General features: G+C 48.0%; 1 protein-coding gene across 1 annotated transcript in view; it reads left to right on the top strand.

Annotated features, from left to right (window-relative positions):
- The window catches only part of MOV10L1 (Mov10 like RNA helicase 1), a 65,956-nt gene that overhangs the window by 14,400 nt on the left and 31,645 nt on the right, over positions 1–19,911 (top strand). The window contains exons 6-12 of the mRNA XM_076006900.1: positions 1,835–1,978; positions 2,245–2,489; positions 3,015–3,147; positions 5,187–5,384; positions 7,959–8,073; positions 15,633–15,810; positions 16,313–16,383. Coding sequence (XP_075863015.1) covers positions 1,835–1,978; positions 2,245–2,489; positions 3,015–3,147; positions 5,187–5,384; positions 7,959–8,073; positions 15,633–15,810; positions 16,313–16,383 — 1,084 coding nt within the window. The remainder of the gene's footprint in view (positions 1–1,834; positions 1,979–2,244; positions 2,490–3,014; positions 3,148–5,186; positions 5,385–7,958; positions 8,074–15,632; positions 15,811–16,312; positions 16,384–19,911) is intronic.

The raw sequence follows: 19,911 nt of genomic DNA, 5'->3' as shown, positions 1-19,911 counted from the left end.
TCGGAGAGTGTGATGGGGCTTCCCTGAGCCCCCCGTTCACACAGCAGCTCCAGCCCCGACCCCCCTCCCCACCTGCCTTTTCTCTTCCTCGTTTACCACCAGTGAGCCACTCACCCGTTTCTTTCTCTATCCTGTTGTTGTCTCACCCCCTCGGTAGCATGTGGGTTCTGTGTGGGGAAGGCATTTGCCTACCTCACCCACCTCAATATCTGGGTGCAGTCAGGCAGCCCATGTGTGACCCAGGCGACAGGTGTGTGTGGAAGTGGGGCGCCAGAATAGTGCTGCTAGGCAGGACTTCGGGACAGCTTAGCCTGGAAGAATCCCACAGCCAGCCCTCATCCTGCTGGCAGAGGCTTGTTTGGTTTCTCAGTGCCTGGGTCCGCTTCCCCACGAGACCCTGCTTTGCTGTTGGAGAGTGCCTCAGGGCAGGGAAGCCAGACGCAGGGCCCTCACCTGCTCTCTACACCGAGTGGCAACAGGAGTTCTGCCTTTAGCCCCATCTGCCAAGCCTGGTGTTGCCAGGAGGTAAGAGAGACCCAGGTGTGCTGACCTGCACCTTCTTCCGTGTCTGCATCGGGAAGAGGCTATGAATCCCCTTCTTGCATGGGACCCAGGAAGCGAGAGCCCCATGGTGTTGCCGTGGGCCCAGACTGCAACATTCTTAGGTGGTGCAGTCAGTCGCATGAGCCATGTGCCACTTCAAGGAAGCACCCACGTCATTAAACACACGCTTTCCTGACTCTTCTCTTTGGGCCAGAGTGTTTGAAAAAGACCTGTTTCTGCCCAGCAGCCTTTCTGTGCTCTTCATCCCTGCTCAGGCCTCCCCACCATAGGGAGAAGCTTCGGAGCAGAAGCCAGGGAAACGCTGGCTACTCCTGGGCTTACAGCCCCCATGCAAGCCAGGCCGTTCCCCTGCACTCCTGACCCCATGTGTGAACCACGCACAAAATAGATGTCACAGAGTGAGCTTCCACAGCCCTCCCAGACCCCACACCTCCTGGGGTCTTCCCAGGAACTAAGCAGCCTGTTCTGTGGGTGGGTGAGTCACAAACCTGGCAGTGACTTACTTCCTCCTTCAGAGTCATCCCCCTCACCCCACCCTGTCTGCTAGCAGAAGTTGTCAGCTGACAGCAAGGGTCTGACTGCTCCCTGTGCTCCTGCACCCGGCCAGAGGCTGGAGGGAGGGGGTTATGTGTGCACCTGGTTGTGTAGGCCCCTGTGGAGGAGGACATGGCTGCATAGGTGCCAGCCCAGTGGCCATCACTGTGTGCTGGGAACCTCATGGGGTTGTGGGCAGGGCCAGGTTTGGGGCACTCGTCCTGGAGGCGCCATGTTCCCAGTGGAACCCCAGGGCCCAGCTGACCTTCTGGGAGTGCTGGGGACAAAAGTGTGGAGACCTGAGCCTGCTTCACAGTAGTGTCAATAGGAGATAGGTAAATGGGTCTTTTTTGAAGGGACAGTGAAAGCTTCTCATTTTCCCAAGAGAAACTTCTCATCTGATCTCAAATACTTCAAAGTAGCAAAACTCTTTCTAAAGGCAAGTTTAGTAAGTTTTGTGCCTCCCCTCCATAGCCTGGGAGAGAAGAGGGGTGACGGTATAGGAAGTGGGGGGCCAGTGGGGTGGGGAGCACAGCCAGCAAGATACCCGTGTCACCCCCTTTTCTCCAGACTTCACAGGTTTGCAATCATGAAACCGGAGCCTGGTGAGCTCCGCATGTAGTTGGGTGGCCTCTCCATGAGGATGGGAGTCTCTGCCCCTCGTCCTGCAGCCTGTCCTCTGGGCTGGGCAGGGCTGAGGCCTACAGAGAGACGTCTCTCTCTGGGCTTTTTGCAGAGATGCCACTGCTGTTGGCGAGGCAGCTGAGGAGTCCTACGGAGCCCTTTTGTTGAAGAACAAAGGGGATGTTGAAGTTACACAGATGACACATTTTGGAACATTAAAGGAAGGAGGAAGTAAAATTATGGTGATCTGGATTGAGTAAGTTTACCACTTAAAAGTTCTAAATAATGTTATATTAGTGGCCTTTAAACTGTGATTTAAGAATTTCAGTAGAACCAGCTTTGCCCATTTTTTGCCTTTATGAAGATCCCTTCAAATATTTTCACCCCAGAATATCTATTTTATTTATATTTATAAAAGTGTTTACAGTTGCCATTTCCTAGAGTGAATTTTGTGTTTTATGATAACTGAATCTCTTACCTTTAGAAATCCTATCTGTATTTATGGCTAATTTTCTTTCTCAGGAATAAAGGAGACATTCCTCAAAACCTAGTCAGCTGTAAACTGGCTGGCTGGGATAAGGCCAAACAGTTCAGATTCCAGGTGCTGGAGGAAGCCCAAGCATGCCCAGTGGTATCTTTTGTTTCTGTTCCTGAGAAGGGGAAGAATTTATTAGATGAAAATATTAATTCATTAAATAGCTACCGAAAAAACAAAACCTGTCAGACACCAGAGAGCAGTTTGGTGGACAACAGAAACGTCTCCCCAGGTAGACAGACACTTCAGCTCTTAGCATGCAAGGTGGGTGGGCTGAAGGAGCCTCGGGGCTGTGACCAGACACCTCAGCGAGCTGTGGGCAGAGGTGGGTGCAGTGGCCAGAACACCCCGGCCACTGTGGCGCTTCCTGCTCTGAGCTCTCTGGTTCTGGGCCCTTCTCCTCTTGATGTTTCGGGGCTGGAGAGGGACGGAAATAGCTTGACCGATACCTAGAAGTGATTCTGGCGGTGGCCATTTCCTGCGTGTTTCCAAACCAGGGTGGGTTGCTGTGGGTCGTTGCAGGGACTTCGTGGTGCAGGGCTTCGCCCCTAGTGGGGGCAGGCTGCTGCTCTGCCCCTCTCCCGCTTCCGGCTGCTTTCTATGATTTTTGTCAGCCACCACCTGAGGCTTCGCCCAATGTTCATTGTGCGTTTGAGTGTGAGTGTATGCATGTGTGCACGTTTCCACTGGGCGTGCCAGCACTGTGAGAGATAATTTGCTTTCTTGTCTGAGTTGGGATTTAAATTTCATTTCCCAGGTGATGGTCCCTGTGAAGGAGAAAGTGGAGGCAAAGGAGGCACGCTACTGCGGCAGCAGGTGGCAGAGCCAGGGCCTGGTGTGCTCGTCCCTCCAGGGGGTAAAACCTCTGTGGTGGTTGTATGTGACGCAAAGTAGGTGACTGGAGGTCAGGAGAAAGCCACTGCGGGTGCATTTGCACATTTTTATTTTTAAGTTTCATCTGTGATACTGCTAGGTTGAATGTCATAAAGAATACTCGTGAGCGTTGTGATGTGAGAAAATCGTAAGAAAAAACATTGGTCAGAAAATGGCTACGTGAGCTTTGCCCACTTGAGGCGACGGATGCTGTGGCCCAGAGACATCCACTGTGGGCCTCAGCACCCGACCTTCAGCTTCACAGAGAAAACTGGGCGGCCATGAGGCGTGTCCAGGCGTGAGCTCCCTCTGCTCTGAGCCCTCTGTCCTTGGCCGTCCTGGCTGTTCCTCCTCACTGCCTTCCTCATGAGCCCTTAGCCTCCATCCACTCCCATCCCTGCCCCAGGGCATCTCTTCTCTCCCTCGCAGGTCAGTCCCACCCAGCTAGGACCCGTCAGTCGCTGGTTCCTCTCTAGGCTCTCCCCATGTCCCTACCACCATTTGAGCTGCCTGAAAGTGTGTGGTCAACTTCCAGCTGGGCATTTGGGCTCCAGGCCTTCTTACCCCCACATTTGCTAATTATAAATTTTTTAAGATACTTAAGTGAGTTTAAATCACTGCCTTGCTTTAAGCTCATCAAACGTCAAACTGTGGGTGACAGTTAAGTATATAGTCTAGGCAGGCACAGTGGCTCACGCCTGTAATCCTAGCACTCTGGGAGGCCAGGGAGGGAGGATTGCTTGAGGTCAGGAGTTCGAGACCCCCATCTCTACTAAAAATAGAAAAATTAGTCAGGCGTGGTGGTGCTCACCTGTAGTCCCAGCTACTCAGGAGGCTGAGGAAGGAGGATCACTTGAGCCCAGGAGTTGGTGGTTGCTGTGAGCTAGGCTGACGCCACAGCACTCTAGCCCGGGCTACAGAGCAAGACTGTCCCCAAATAAAAGGAAAATGAAATATGTAGTCTTCAGTTGGCTGTGTGAGATACAGCTAGCTTAAACGATTTTTTTTTTAACATTATGACAACCTAAAAATAGGCAAAGAAGCCATGAGTGAGAGCCAAGCATAGCATGTACAGAGTAGCCTTAGCTAGAGCACAGTAAGGAATTGGGCAGAAAGCAAGTTAAAAATAGTGCATATTTTTGGTCATGTTATACAATTCTGATTTCAACTTGAGAATATTGAAAATGTTTTTCCTATTCTTAAGTTTGAGAATTATAGAAAGGACTATTTTCGGTGCTTGATTTTATCTTGAGAAAATATTACATTGCTTGTTTTAGAAAGTCTCTTTTCTGTGTAAAAAGAATTGTTACAAGGCCGGGCGCAGTGGCTCACGCCTGTAATCCTAGCACTCTGGGAGGCCGAGGCGGGAGGATTGCTCGAGGTCAGGAGTTCGAAACCAGCCTGAGCAAGAGCAAGACCCTGTCTCTACTATAAATAGAAAGAAATTAATTGGCCAACTAACATATATAGAAGAAATTAGCCGGACTACAGGTGCATGCCTGTAGTCCCAGCTACTCGGGAGGCTGAGGCAGCAGGATTGCTTGAGCCCAGGAGTTTGAGGTTGCTGTGAGCTAGGCTGACGCCATGGCACTCACTGTAGCCTGGGCAACAAAGCGAGACTCTGTCTCAAAAAAAAAAAAAAAAAAAAAAAATAGAATTGTTACAAACTAAGGGTGGCCAGGCTTGGTGGCTAACACCTATAATCCCCGCACTTAGGGAGGCCAAAGTGACAGGATTGCTTGAGGCCAGGTGTTCCAGACCAGCCTCAGCAACATAGCCAGACTCTGTCTCTGCGAAAAATAGAAAAATTATCAGGACATAGTGACACGTCCCAGCTACTCAGGAGACAAAGGCAGAAGGGTCACTTGAGCCCAGGAGTGTGAGGCTCCAGTGAGCTGAGATGACACCACTGCACTCTAGCCTGGGTGACAGAACAAGACCTTGTGTCAAAAAACAACAAGCCCTGCAACTTTCTTTGTATGCTGAAAGGGAAAAGATGTTTAATCTGCCTATCTTATGACTGAAACTAAATTTTGTTTTGTTTTTTTTCCCTAAGAAATTCTGGCCGCTGCAAGGAACTCCTTTTGCTCTGTTTTTCCAATTTCCTAATTGGGCGATACCTTGAAGTAAATGTTGTAAGTGGTGAGGAGTCACTAATAGCTGTCCGTGAGCCATTTTCTTGGAAAAAGCCTAAAAGTTCCCAAGCATTATTGGCATCCACAAAAACTACAGTTGTCGTGACCACACAGAAAAGGTACAGCAACTGCGTATGTGGCTCTTGATCTGGTGACTTTATTGAGGGGAAGCAAGTAGTGCTGGCGGGTGATGGTCACCTCCCAGCTGGGGGAGGTAACACAGGAGAAAAAGCTGGGTTTGAGCCTCCTTCCCCACAGTGTTACCGTGAAGTAACTCTCACGGTCTCTGCCACTGCCCAGCGACAGTGTGGAGTCGAGGGCGGTGGCCCACACCAGCCCAGGCCCCACTCTGCCCTGGCATGTCTCAGGGCGACTCTCTGAGCAGGATGGGTTTGTGCTCAGCTCCTGCCACCTCCAGTGTAGCTCGTGTGGCAGCAGCAGGGGTGCTTGGTCCCTTGCCTTTTGAAGACGTGGTCCCACTTAAGAGTGACTCTGAGGAAAGCAGCATGTGGGCTGCTAGTGCCCCGTGGCTGGGAACCTGGGGCTGCCCAGGTGTTAACTAGGGTGTGGTCTCTGGGAAGTCTTTAGGTCCATGTGTTCTCTTCTGCAGTTACAAAACCAAAAAGCTCTGAAAAGCAGATATTTTTAAAGTTTGGTGCCAGAAAATCCAACCGGTCAACCTGTTAGGGTGGTCAGTGACTTTGTCCCACGTGACGTGAACAGTCACCCATTAGCTGCAGTACTGGTGGGTGTGAGCTCTGGTGCTGCTCAGACCCCACTGAGGGTGAGATGTTTTACTTCTCTGATGTTGGAAAACTCTTAATTTCAAACCACATGTTTGCCTAGTAACAGTTTAAGATGAGGAATTATGAATGTCTGCTAAATTGCAGGCTGAAGGAAAAATCTTTTAGCAGAGGAGAATATTATGTGGTTGTTTACCTTTGGAGTTAGACTGCATGAATCACAGCACGACCACCAGGAAGCTGTGTGATCTTGGGCAGGTGTCTTAACCTCTTTGAGCCTTTATCGCATTTGTAAAATGATAGTTGCTACCTCTTGCAGATTGAGAGTTAATTGAGGAAAGGCATCCGAAATGCACAGTTTCCTGATGGAGAGGCTCTGCAAGTAGCAATGATCCCTGGTCACATGGAGGAGGGGTGCCCTGTAGGGATGGAGCCCAGAAAGGGGGCAGGAATCACTGGGGCTGGGAAGCAGCACCAGAGTCAGGGGCCTTTGAGACCAGGAATCACTGGGGCTGGGAAGCAGCAGCAGAGTCAGGGGCCTTTGAGAGCCCCTGGTCTTGTGTAGCAGTGCACCGAGCAGCTTTCTGGTTGTAAGTTGGCTTAACTAGAAGAGAAAAGAATACAGACCAACAACCACATTTTATTTTAACCCCAGTCATTTATTTCCCTTTGAACATTAACGCATTGTCACTGCCCAGGGGCATCTCTAGGGCACTGCTTCCTGCCAGTCAGGTTGGCTGGAAGGCTAGGTGTCTGGCGCTGCCCACACAGGTGCCCTACGGCACAGCCCTGGCCCTGCACATCCTGCTGGGGCCCCGCCAGGAAGCTCCAGCTCTCGGTCTTGCTCCCTTCTTAGACAGGAGGGTGTGTGCACCTGGCAGAGCTGGCTGGGGCCTCCGTGTCCAGTCTTATCACTCCAGCTCTTCTGGCCATGTGGTTAGGCTGGCTGTCAGGCCACCTGCCTGAGTGTGCGGTGTCTGGCTCATATCAGCAGCCCAGACATAACCCCCACTGCTGAGGGCCCACTGACTTCCATGCGCACGTCACACGTGTGCTAGTGTGACTCTTGCCACAGACTCTGGGGAGAAGACACCTCCATGTCTTTCTGCAGGGCTGAGCTAAAGGCACCCAAACGTGCGGTGACAGCTGAAGGAATAGGAGGTTGGTTGGGTGCGCTCTCCCATTTCCCTACTTGGACACAGGGAAACGAGAGTCGGGAGGGACCTGGAGAAAGGGCCTGATGCCTTTCTTCACGGGGTTCAGGTTCACCCTACCTCCCTCTGACTTTGAGCTTCCCTGTCCTCTCCTGGTGCCTCTTCTCCCATTTTCCTCATTTTTGTCATTCCTGTTGCACTGTTGGACTTGCACAGTAGCAGTGGTGTTCTTCATCCTCCTGGTGGCAGGATTTTGGTGATCCCGACAGCCATTCTAGGGAAAGGCGGAAGCTTAAGGGTGAAACTGAATTTCCCCAGAGAAAATACAGGCTGAGAAACAAAAGAAAAGCAAATCAAAGGCAGGAGCCAGACAGAACAACTTCCAGATGCGTTCTCTGCAGTGATAGCATGGGCGTAGTGTCTAATACTCATGTCTTTCATTAAAAGTACGGTACTAAGAGTTTAGCTAATTAGAAGATTAAAACCCAACCGTTCACAAACTCACTGGTTCCAGAAGGTTCCTGGGGCTCCAGCCCTGTTCTGCTGCTGCCAGAGCAGCTGTGCCTACCTGTGTTGGCAGGTGCTTCTCTGCAAGAGCCAGTGGGAGAAAGGATCCCAAAGCTAAAATAAAAGTGCAAACTACTCACTTAGGCCAGTTATTCATATATCAGTTATTTTCAGTGAGTAAATGAACTTTGATCTTTCTAAAATAGAAAAGGATAAGTAAAAATGTGATGTGTAGTATAAAATGCCTGGTAATTAAGAAATGTTTTAACTTCAGAATTTATTTTTTAAGGAATTCAAGACGACAACTTCCCAGTTTTCTTCCTCAGTATCCGATACCAGATAGACTTAAAAAATGTGTGGAACAAAAAATTGACATCCTGACTTTTCAGCCATTACTTGCCGAGGTAGGAAAACTGATGCCATGTGGAATCTTTACCTCATCACCACTGTGGAGTTGTTTTCTGGCAAAAGCGGGAGGAGCCCTTCCTTGGCTCAGACTTCACCGTGGCTTGATTTTGACTCAGGTGACTGGGGTTCCAGGCGAGAGGCAGCTCTGCCGCACCCACAGCAGTGCCAGGAGGCCGTACCAAATTGTGGGCCAGGGCTGTGGGGGCCAGGACAGAAAGGGGCCCAAGGACACCTCTCCCACCAGTCCAGCCTCTCTCCTCCAGATCAGGCGGTCTTTGTTAAGGGCGAGAGGTGTCCACTTTCTTGACCGCCTTCCACTTGTGACAGAACTCCAGCTAAGAGCATGAACCTGCTCAGGCGGGAACCTGCTCTGAGAAGAGGAGCTGAGAAGAGAAGGGCTCTCTGGATGAGACCTGGCCCAGCACTGGCTAGCAGTGAAATGCAGGCCCCTCCTGAAGGTCAAGAGCAAGGCCGGGAGGTCAGCCTCTTGTAGGTGACAGCCTTTGCCAGAACATTCTCTCCTCACCTCCCCTGTGCTGTGCTGCTGCTTTGTTGTGATACATACAACATGTTCATTCGCAGAGGCCTTGCCCAAGCCTGTCCGCTGTCCTTGTGGAGGCCGAGGCCAGGGGAGGGCTGGGGCCACCCAAAGGGCGTGGGCTGAGGGCAAGGAGGGTCCCTGCGGGAGCTGCAGGCAGGGGACGGGAGGAGAGGAGGAGCCCTGCACACCTGCTTGTGTGGAGGATGGCACCTCCGAGTGCAGTGGCTGGAGAAGGAAGGTCCAGGAAGGAAAAAGTCTACTACATTTGACAGGAAAAACACTGCTCCATCTCCAGGCAATTTTCTGTAGGGTTTGGAAGTATTCTGAGGACCTCCAGCTAAACTGGGGTTCCAGTACCAGAGTGCTGGCAGCCCTGCCCTACTGGGGAGTGCAGGGGGACAGCATGTGGCGTCCACAGTGTGCCTGCCGTGGCGTTCTCCCTTCACCTGGTGGGTTGCCTGACAAGTGGCCGTCTGACCTATGACCCGGGGTCTCTCTCACAGGAAGCTTGTTTACACTGGCAGATGTCTGTTGACCTGAAAGGAAGAGGCTGAGGCACAAAATATAATGTAACGTGTTTACTTGAGCCAGAGTGAGGACAGCTGCCAGGAGACTCAGACCCAAGTAACCTTGAATGTGAGCTCCGTTTGGGCTTGGTTACAAGCAGGTTTTTAAGTCAAAAAAGAGGCACAGGGACTGGGCAGATAAAAAGTTGTTTGTCCAGAATTCTAATTGGTTTATAGAAATAACAATGATTAGCAATTGGCTGTGCATTGTTAAGCTGTAGGGCTTGGGTTGTAGTGTCTGGTGTAGCGTTATTAGGTTAATCTGTAGCTACTTGTGGCAATTGCAAGCAGTTTTGAGAGATGAATGCTTAAGCTCAAGGAGGGTAGTATTTTAATGTCTTTCTCGGCTTGATAATTGTAAAGGACTCATCTTTCTCAAGTGAAAGTTCTTTTCTTTTCTCATGCCCTTGTGGCTCCTCTCTGACCCCTGTCCAGTTTGTGCTTGTGTGACCATCACTCTGATGCTGGGAGCCTGACTGGGGGCAGCCCCTGTTCTTCAGACAGAAGCACAAGCTCAGTGCACAGTAGGAGGAGTGTTCAGGGTTTATTACTGACGGATCCTGGGCAGGCGGGCAGTCCTCTGTCCCCAGGTCACTATAAGTTCTCAGGCAAATGCCTGAATCGTCCGTTTAGGAAATGGCAGGAAAGCAGGGAGCCCAGTCTAGGCTGGAGAGAGGCCTCAGTTCTCATCTCTTTCCACCGGCTTAATCCATCTGAGTGTCTCACGTTCCACTTCTCATGCCCATGCAGCAGCTGCTGCTGTGTCACTCCTGTCATACACACACTCTTTCTCTCTCACACACACACTCTCTCTCTCTTTCTCACACTCACTCTGGATGGACCTTCACTGATGTGTCATTATCCCCCAGGGTCTGTAGTGCACTTCATGCTCACTCGGTGGTGTGCAGTGACACGTGTGCACCATGGTCGTATCGTGCAGAGTGAATTCGCAGCCCTGAAATCCTCTGTGCTCTGGCCATTCGTCTCTCCCTCCCCCAGTCCCCTGGCACCCTCTGATCTCTCTGCTGTCTCCATGGTTTTCCTTTTCCAGAGTGGCAGAGTTAGAACCACACAGTCAGTAGCCTTTGCAGATGGCTCCTCTCACTCAGTGGCATGCACTTAAGGTTCCTCCTGTCTTTTCCTGGCTTGATAGCTCATTTATTTTTAGTGCTGAATAATGTTGCATTGTCTGGTTGTACCACAGTCTGTCACGTCACTTCCTGGAGGGCATCTTGCTTGGTTTCAAGTTTCAGCAGTTGTGAATAAAAACTGCTATAAGTGTGTGTGCATGTTGTTCGTTTAATTATATTCTTATTGTTATGAAACATACTTAAACATAAAATTTACCATCTTAATTGTATTTAAGTATGCAGAGGCATCACATATATTGCTAGTGTTGTGCAGCCATCACCACCATCCATCTCGTAAACCTGAAACTCTGCCCCCATTAAACACTGACTCCCCATTTCTCCTCCCCTAAGCCATGGAAACCACAATTCTACTTTGTCTCTATGATTTTTACTATTCTAGGAACCTCACAGAAGTGGAATCATAACAGCATTTGTCTTTCTGTGACTGGATTACCTCACTTCAAATAACGTCCTCAAAGTTCATCCATGTTGTAGCATGTTGCTCCATATCCTTCCTTTGTAAGGCAAATATAATATTTCCACCCATCAATGGGTGGGTGGTCTACACATGCAAGCCAATAAATAAATAAATAAATATATAAATATATTTTATATGTATATATATATAATTTGACTATTGGGTATACCTTTAGTCCCAGCTACTTAGGATGCTGAGATGGGAGGATCCCTGGAGCAGAGGAGTTTGAGACCAGCTTGGGTAACATAGCAAGACCCCATTTCTTTAAAAAAGAAAAAGGCAATGGCTGGGCACAGTGGCTCATACCTGTAATCCTAGCACTCTGGGAGGCCTAGGCAGGAGGATCACTTGAGGTCAGGAGTTCGAAACCAGCATGAGCAAGAGGGAGACCCCGTCTCTACTATAAATAGAAAGAAATTAATTGGCCAACTAATATATATAGAAAAAATTAGCCAAGCATGGTGGCGCATTCCTGTAGTCCCAGCTACTCGGGAGGCTAAGGCAAGGAGGATTGCTTGAGCCCAGGAGTTTGAGGTTGCTGTGAGCTAGGCTGATGCCACAGCACTCACTCTAGCCTGGGCAATAAAGCAAGACTCTGTCTCAAAAAAAAAGAAAAAGAAAAAGGCCAAAATCATGTGAACATATATTGGAGGATTTATTTTTGGCATCTCTATTCTGTTGATCCATATGTCTGTTTATGCCAGTTTCACACTGTTCTGATTACTGTAGCTTTGTAGGAAATTTTGAAATTAGAAAATGTGAGTCCTCCAGCTTTGTTCTTTTGCAAGATTTTTTTGGCTATTTGTGCTCTTCTGTATGAATTTTATAATGGGCTTTTGTATTTCTTTTTCAAATGACTTTTCAATTTCAAATTCTTTTTCAGTGACTTTCCAAAAGTCATTGGAATTTTGATGGAAATTGCACTGAATCTGTAGATCATTTGGATAGTATGGACATCTTAACAATATTGAGTCTTCCAGTCCATAAACATGAGATTATTTTCATTTATTTATGTTTTGTTTAATTTCTTTAAGCAATGTTTATAGTTTTCACTATACGAGTCTTTCCCTTCTTTGGTTAAATTGATTCCTAGGTATTTTGTTCTTTTTGATGCTATTGTAAACAGAATTGTTTTTGTACTTTCAGATAATTCACTCTTAGTGTTTACAAATGGAGATAATTTTGTGTTTCAACTTTGTATACTGCTACTTTGCTGTATTTATTCCAAAAATTTTTTGTGGACTCTAGGGTTTTCTACATCTAAAATCATTCCATCTGTAAACAGATAATTTTACTTCTTCCTTTGGAATTTGGATCCCTTTCCTTTCTTTTTCTTGCCTAATTGCTCTGGCTAGGACTTCCAGTACTATGTTGAATATAAGTGGCGAGAGCAAGCATCTTTGCCCTGTTCTTGATCTTAGAGGAAAAGCTTTCAGCCTTTCACCATTGAGTATGTTCTTCACTGTGAGTTTTTCATATGTGGCTGTTATCATATCAAGGTAGTATTCTTGTATTCCTAGTTCAGTGTTTATCATAAAAGGGTTTGAATTTTGTCAAATGCTTTTTCTGCATCAATAGAGATGATCATGTGGTTGTTTTTCTTCATTCTGTTAATGTATTACATTGATCAATTTTTATATGTTGGAACTATCCTTGCATTCTAGAAATAAATCCCACTGGGTTATGGTGCGTAATCCTTTGAATAAATTTTATTGAATGCTTTTCATGCATCTACTGAGATGATCATATAGTTTTTGTTTTTAATTCTATTAATGTGGTATATCACATTTATTGATTTGAGCATGTTGAACCATCCTTGCATCCCTGGGATGAAACCCATTTGATCACGGTGAGTTATGTTTTTGATGTGCTGTTGGATTTGGTTTACTAGTATTTTGTTGAGGATTTTTATACCTATGTTCATAAGGAATGTTGGTCTATAGATTTTTGGTTTTCTTTTGAGATGGAGTCTTGCTCTGTTGCCCAGGCTAGAGTGCCATAGCATCAGCCTAACTTACAGCAACCTCAAATTCCTGGGCTCAAGCAATGCTTCTGCCTCAGCCTCCCGAATAGCTTGGACTACAGGCGTGTACCACCATGCCCAGCTAAGTTTTTCTATATGTTTTTAGTTGTCCAGCTAATTTCTTTCTATTTTTAGTAGAGACTGGGTCTCACTCTTGCTCAGGCTGGTCTTAAACTCCTGACCTTGAGTGATTCTCCCACCTCTGCCTCCCAGAGCATAGGATTACAGGTGTGAGCCACCAAGCCTGGCCGGTCTGTAGTTTTCTTTACCTGTAGTGTCTTTGTCTGGCTTTGGTATCAGGGTGATGCTGGCCTCATACAATAAGTCAGGGAGTGTTCCCTACTCTTTAATTTTTTGGAAATGTTTGGGAAAGATTGGTATGTTATTCTTTAAGTGTTTGGTAGAATTTACCCATGAAGCCTTTAGATCTAGGGCTTTTATTTTTTGGGATACTTTTGATTACTGATTTAATCTCCTTAGTAGTTACATACCTATTCAGATTTTCTATGTTTTCATGGTTTAGTCTTGATAGGTTTTGTGTTTCTAGGAATTTGTCTATTTTATCTAGGTGTTGGTATACAAGTGTTCATACTTTTATAATCCTTTTAATTTCCATGGAATCTGTAGTAATGTCTTCACTTTTGTTTCTGATTTTAGTAATTTGAGACTTTTCTCTTTTTCTTCTAGTCAATCTAGATAAAAGTTTGTTGATTTTGTTGATCTTTTCATTTTCAGAGAACCAACTTTTGGTTTTATTGATTTTCTCTATAAATCTTTCTAGTTTTTTCTGTAGCTATTTCTTTTGTTTATCTCTCATCTTTCTTTCCTTTAGTCTGGGTTCAGTTTGTTCTTCCTGTACTAGTTCTATATGGTACTCATGGCTGCTGGTCTCCTCTGAGTGCTGCTGTCACTGCACCCATAAGTCTTGGTGTGTTAGGCTTTTGTTTTCATTCACATGATAGTATTTTCTAATTTCCCTTGTGATTTCTTCTTTTGCTTTAATTCATTGTTCTTTTACACATAATGTATATTTGTTTCTAGCTGCTTTTAAGATCTTTTTCTTTATCACTAATTTAAGAAATTTAATTAACAGTACACTGTGGCTTAGTTTTTCTCTCCATATTGTGCTTGGGGATCATTGGGATTCTTGGATGTGTGGGCTTATAGTTTTCCTCAAATCTGGAATTTCCAGCCATCATGTCTTAAGGCGCACGCTCTGCCCTGCCTTTCCAGGCCGTCAGGCCACTACAGACTGTCCCACGGCTCGCGGCGTGCTGCTCTTTTTTTCCAGTCTTCTTTCTTCTCTGTTGAGTTTTGGATAGTTTGTATTGCTGTGTCTTCAAGTCCGTTTATTTTTTCTTTGTAGTGTGTGATCTCTAGTATGTTTCTGTCAGATGTTGTAGTTGTCATCTGTCCAGATTCCACTGGGTCTTTTTATATCTTCCTGGTCTTTTTATTCCTTCCTGGTCTCTACTCTGCCCTGTCATTCCTCTACTTGGCTTATGTCCTTCGCTTTCTGCCAGCTCTACTCCTGTGTCTTCTCTGGTTCTGGTTCTATTGGTAGCTTTTTCTTCTCATTATGGGTTGTAGTTTTCTCATTCATCCAATGCCTGGTAATTTTGTTTGGATGCAAACATTCTGAATTTTACTGTGTTGGGTGCTGGATTTTTTTTTCCTAAAAATATTTTTGAGCTTTGTTCTGGGATACAGTTAAGCTACTTAGAAACAGATGAGATGGGCCGTGTCAGGGTGGTGTGGCCACTAACAGAAACAGATAGATAGGTGTAAAGCTGGCATTTAAGCTTTGCTAGGTGGGACCAGAGTAACTTCATTTGGGGATCGTGCCCTTTTATTACAGCCTTCCTCCTAGGGCGGGAGGGGACCATGCCTTCCTCAGCCCGGTGTGGGCTCTGGGAACAGTCCCTCTAATCTGGTGGTTCTCACTGAGGGACCATTTTCCCTGCAGCAGACGCTTCTGGCTGACACGACTGGGTGAGGGGTTGTCACTAGTATCTAGTGGGCAGAGACCAGGGATGCCACGCAGACCGCAGTACACAGGATGCCAGAGCCACCCAGCCCTGAGGGTCCTGAGGGGAGAGACCCAGGTTGCACCTTCCAGTGGGTCTCCTGGCACAGTGTCATCTCATGCACATGCTCAGAGCTAAGCTGATGGTTCTGAGCTGATCCTCTCCAAGCCACTCTGTGCTGTTCCCTCTTCCTACTCAGCTTCCTCAGCCGCCTCAGACCTCCAGCTCCTCCTGCTGAAGTCAGGGACCACATGGCCCCCTGGATTCTCTGCACTGTGGCCTGGAGACTCTGTCTAGATCTCAGCTGGGGTGGTCGTGGGCTTGTTTCTCCAATCTCAGGGTCACTGTCTTAGACCATTGTTTCCTATTTCTCTATTGTTTTTAAAATTATTTCCTGTAGGAAGGTAAATCTAGTCCTTGTTGCTCCGTCTTGGCCAGGCCTAGAATTTCTGTACTTTTTCACAAGTCTGTAGAAGCCAAACCCTGCCCTTTCCAGAATGAACTCAAAAGACCTCAGCAAGAACAGGAGCAGGGGTGGTGGACAGGGGCGTGGGCAATGCTGAGGGGAGCTGCTGGCTGGAGCCCCACAGGCCCCAGGCGCTGAAGGACCAGGAAACGCGCAATTTCATTCAGAAACCCTGACCTTGAGCCGCCATGCCTGGAGGTCTGCCTCTGCAGTGCAAGCAGTTTGGGCTTTCTGGCTGCAGAGCTGCCGATTTCCTAGGTGTGGAGATGTTTGATGTGTGGCTTTGCTCTCACTCACTCGCCGATGTTTGGGGTTTTTTCCCAGCTTTTGAACATGTCAAATTACAAGGAGAAGTTTTCGACTTTGCTGTGGCTTGAGGAGATTCACGCAGAAATAGAACTGAAAGAGTACAACATGAGCGGCGTCACCCTGAAGAGGAATGGGGACTTACTGGTTTTGGAGGTCCCAGGACTGGCTGAAAGCAGGCCTTCTCTGTATGCAGGTGCGTGCGTCATGTCATTGGGCACGTTTTCCGGGACAGACTAACAGACTGCACTTCGGGAAAAGAATATTTTATTTTCTAACTGGGAACACTACAATCATGCTATCTCCTTTTCTTTCCTTTTTTTTTGGGGGGTGGGGTGGGGTGGTTAGAATTTCACTTAAATCTGAACAGCCAAGGTGCAGTGGTTCAGCCTATAATCCCAGCACTTTGGGAGGCTAAGGTAGAGATCACTTGAGCCTGAGCGTTGAAAACCGGCCTAAGCAACATAGTGAGACCTGTCTCTTAAAAAAAAAAAAAAAACACACACAAAAAAAACTTGATCAGCAACTCTAGTACATCAAGCCTGTTTCTTTGTCGCACTTAATTATTGTTACGCTCTTGATCCCAATAATGTTTGTTTTATTCCACGTCCTTAGTGTTGGATTTTATGGTAGAGCACGGCACAGGAATATATGATTTTGTGTTAGTTTTACACATGCTGATGTATTTTTTTAACTAGGTGATAAACTGATTCTAAAAACTCAAGAGTACAACGGACATGTCATCGAATACATCGGCTATGTGACTGAGGTGAGAGGACTCTCTTAGTAAGATTAACATTGGACTAACCCATCCAACTGGTCAGAAAGGTAAATGTCTGCCCACAGCTTGGGCATTGGCTGTATTTTGGGACATTTAAAGATATGGTGAATCTTTAAATAATTTTTGATGCATAAAGGGAACTTAATAGCTAAAGAAATGCTATAATTTTCAACCATGTAAAACATATTTAAAGTTCTATTTAAGTCATGGTGTTTGCATTTAGTTAAATTTGGGCCTCTGAATGTATTTGCAAGAGTTAACACAGTGGAACCTCAGAAGGAAAGACACCCGTGAGTGTTTATGGTCTGGTGTCTGTGTGCAGGAGGCTTTGTTGCCTTAACCAGCTCCTGGGCTCCAGGCCACTCTACGTGTGGTGTCTGTGACTCTGGGCCTGTTTTTTCCTGCTCACGTCCTGGTCCTGGCTCTGGGAATGATACTGGGATCTGCAGGAGGAGGAGGACGCTTTCTCTGTGTAGCAGAGGACAGGAAGCATGCATGACTCTTAATGTAGAAAATTAGAAGGGAAAATGCCAAACCCTTCACTCTGGAAGAGAAAAAGGGTTGAGAGAACTAGCAGAGTCTGACAAGCCTTCGAAGAAGAGGCAACATCTGACCTTTGCTGCTGCATTTGCTGCATTCTGAACCTTGATTCAGGGTCCACACCATGGCTTGATTCATGGAATGTGGCATTTTCCCAGAAGAGAAAACCCTGGTAGGGGTCAGAGATCTCATAAGGACTTGTAAGACACGTGCTTTGCCCACCATTTGCCTCCAGCTGGGTGCGGAAGGTGAAAACTAACAGCAGTGGGACAGCAGGTCGGTCTCCCCCGAGGGTGCGGGGAAGACGTGTCCCACATTCCTGCAGGCAGGGGAGAGTGTGTCTGCTTGAGGGGAGCTGGAGGTGGCATCTGAGAGGGCCTTAAATGACAAAAAGAATGTTGGTGGCCAAGACGAGCACAGAAGGTCATTTCTTCAGACAGCACGAAGGACCCGGCAATGATGTGGAGGCTGGCGCCTTCACGTGGGCCGGCACGGTCAGTGACGTCAGCTAGGACTTGACTGTGTGAGAAGCCTGTGCTGTCCGGTGGGAGCAAGAGAGGCATCGTTTTGAAAAGAGTGGGCAGCTCTCAGAATTATCCCAGGGTGGCAAGCCAGGCTTGGAGAACAGAGGTTGGGGCAGTTTGTGGGGCAAATCACAGCAAGAAAGTACAAAGCCATAGGAGGGTGTGGCTCTCGCCAGCCTCAGACAGGAGATAGCGCAGCCAGCAGCGCTGTGTCTCAGTGTCAGGTGCTGATACTGTGGCCACCCTCAAACAGAGTCCTCTGTCCTTGTGTCTTAAGGCAACTGGATTCTGGCCAAAAATCCAGAGTACCCAATTGGACATGTCACAAGCTCCAGTCACAGCGCAAGAGACACTGGACACTTCCTACATTCTAAGTGGGAGGCTCACAGGAGCTTATGGCCCCAGCATCACAAGGGGCTTCAAATTCTAGTACCCAGGAAAAAAGCGTCTTTCTTGCATGAGAGTGTCAGCTTACCTCCTCCTTTTTAGACTTAAACTTGTAAAGAACTTTTATAAGCTCCTCACTAATACTCTGCACTTATCCACGTGCAGCAAATGTCTTCATTTCTCCCAAAGATATGTCCCCAGTCCTGTCATGCACCACCTCCAGGTACCAAGTCTCGGGGACATTTCTTCCCGGGCCTTGCACAGGGCTGTCTGGACAGCCTGCAGGCGTGGGCTCCGTCCGAACGTTAACCACTGCCAGCACACAAGGCGTCTGAGAAGAGGGAATGGGGCGTTATCAGCAGTACATAAATAGGAAAGAAATTGATCCCATTGATGGTGGGACCAGTGCTAAAATTTAAAATTTCCCTCCTTTCTGCCTATTGCAGGCACTCCAAATTTAGCAGCACTTCGGTTAGCTGAGGAAGGAGCAGCCCCCCGCTAAGGGGTTGCACCCCTTTGTCCCGTGCCATGTTTCCCACACGCTCTCACCAGTGATGCAGCTGTGTGATGGGCACCCCTTCCCCTGTGTAGAGCAGCAGCCCTGAGTCAGGGGGCCTGTCACCCTTCCAGCTTTGTGTAGCCCACCCTGGCTGCTAACCAAGTTGGCATGAGGAGCCCAGAATGGCCAAGTGGCTCTCATGACTTCCGAAGAATAGACCAGTTCTGTCAAGAGGGGAAGCCCTGGGCACCAAAACCTTGAAAGAAGCAGAGTCAGGACCACAGGGGTAAGGCACCCGCCCCCTCCACCCCTGGTTCCTGGGCTCACAGTCTAGCTGTGGGTAGCCAGCACTACCTGGGGCAAATTCAGTGCTGATGCTGCAGTCACCCCAGCCTCAGGAGGGGTCAGGCCCCTGGAGATCCTCCACCAGGACACCCCCCTGTTGATAAAGCCAGCTGCTCTAGAGCAATGCAGTTGATGGGAAGGGAGGTGAACTCCTCAAGTCTCAGCCTGTCGCTGTGCTTGGTTCCCTGTGATCTAATTTTCTGGCCAGAGCAGGAAATGTGGGGGACTGCAGTGGGAAGAAGGCCCTCAGGAGGGCCCCCTGGTGTGTCAGGCAGAGAGGACACATCTGGAATTAGTTGCTGTCTACCAAAGCCATGTTGCTCTCCCCTGTAACCATTCAACAAGACACCAGCTGGCAGGGATAGTTCCTAGTGGGGCCTGCACCCACAAGGGCAAGGAGGCTCCTTTGGCCAGGCCCATGCCCAGCACTGACCCTGTCCCCAGTCTACATCCACAAGGGCCACATCCACCATGTACCTGGGAGCAGACACCGCCATGCTTCCGCCCTGCGTGCTTAGTTCTTTGAAGCTGCCCTCACAGGTTTCATGTTGTCTTACGCTTATCTTTGTCTTGCAGTTTTCCATTTCATATGTAGCGTAAGTCCCACAAGTGGCCCTGACAGTGTGCGGGGTCCTTGGTGGCTGTCTGCACTGACCCCACCTTGGTTTCTGTGTGTGCTTGGCGACCTCTGACCAGGGATTCATCTTCATTTCTCTGGATGTCTGGAGAACCAGAGGACCTGCACTGAGCTCATTTCCTCCTCAGGAGACAGTGAGGCTCCTGCTGAGGAGGAGGGGCACTGCCCCCCAGCGCAGACCCATCCGTCAGCTCTGCACTTGGATCTTGAGGCTCAGGTCCCAGCTTCCTGACTATGCTGGTGTCAGCCCTGGCCTCAGGAGACCACCTGCCTTAGTCACCTGAAAAAGAGTTTGAATTCCTTTTTCAGCCTGAAATTTTCCTTCCTATTTTTTTTCTATGTATCCTGAGAAATTTCCTTTCCTTTCCTGCTTGTCTGGGAAAGAATGTGCAGAAGTGTTTCATGCAGCATCTAGTTTCAGCTGGAGGGCTTCCCTGGAGCTCCCGCTCCCTGTGCTGGAACACTGGGAAGGGAAGTCTCTTCGCCACGGCTTTATTATAGCAGCCCCTCCTGTGTATAATTTAATGCCATAATGAGCTGATCCTTTTCAACTACTTTGCAGACACCAAATTTTAGCTCAAAGC

Source organism: Microcebus murinus, chromosome 10 (genome assembly GCF_040939455.1).
Source record: "Microcebus murinus isolate Inina chromosome 10, M.murinus_Inina_mat1.0, whole genome shotgun sequence".
In the NCBI taxonomy this organism is placed as follows: Eukaryota; Metazoa; Chordata; class Mammalia; order Primates; family Cheirogaleidae; genus Microcebus; species Microcebus murinus.
Note: the sequence above shows the minus strand (reverse complement) of the source record. Positions and strands in the feature narration are given on the sequence as shown.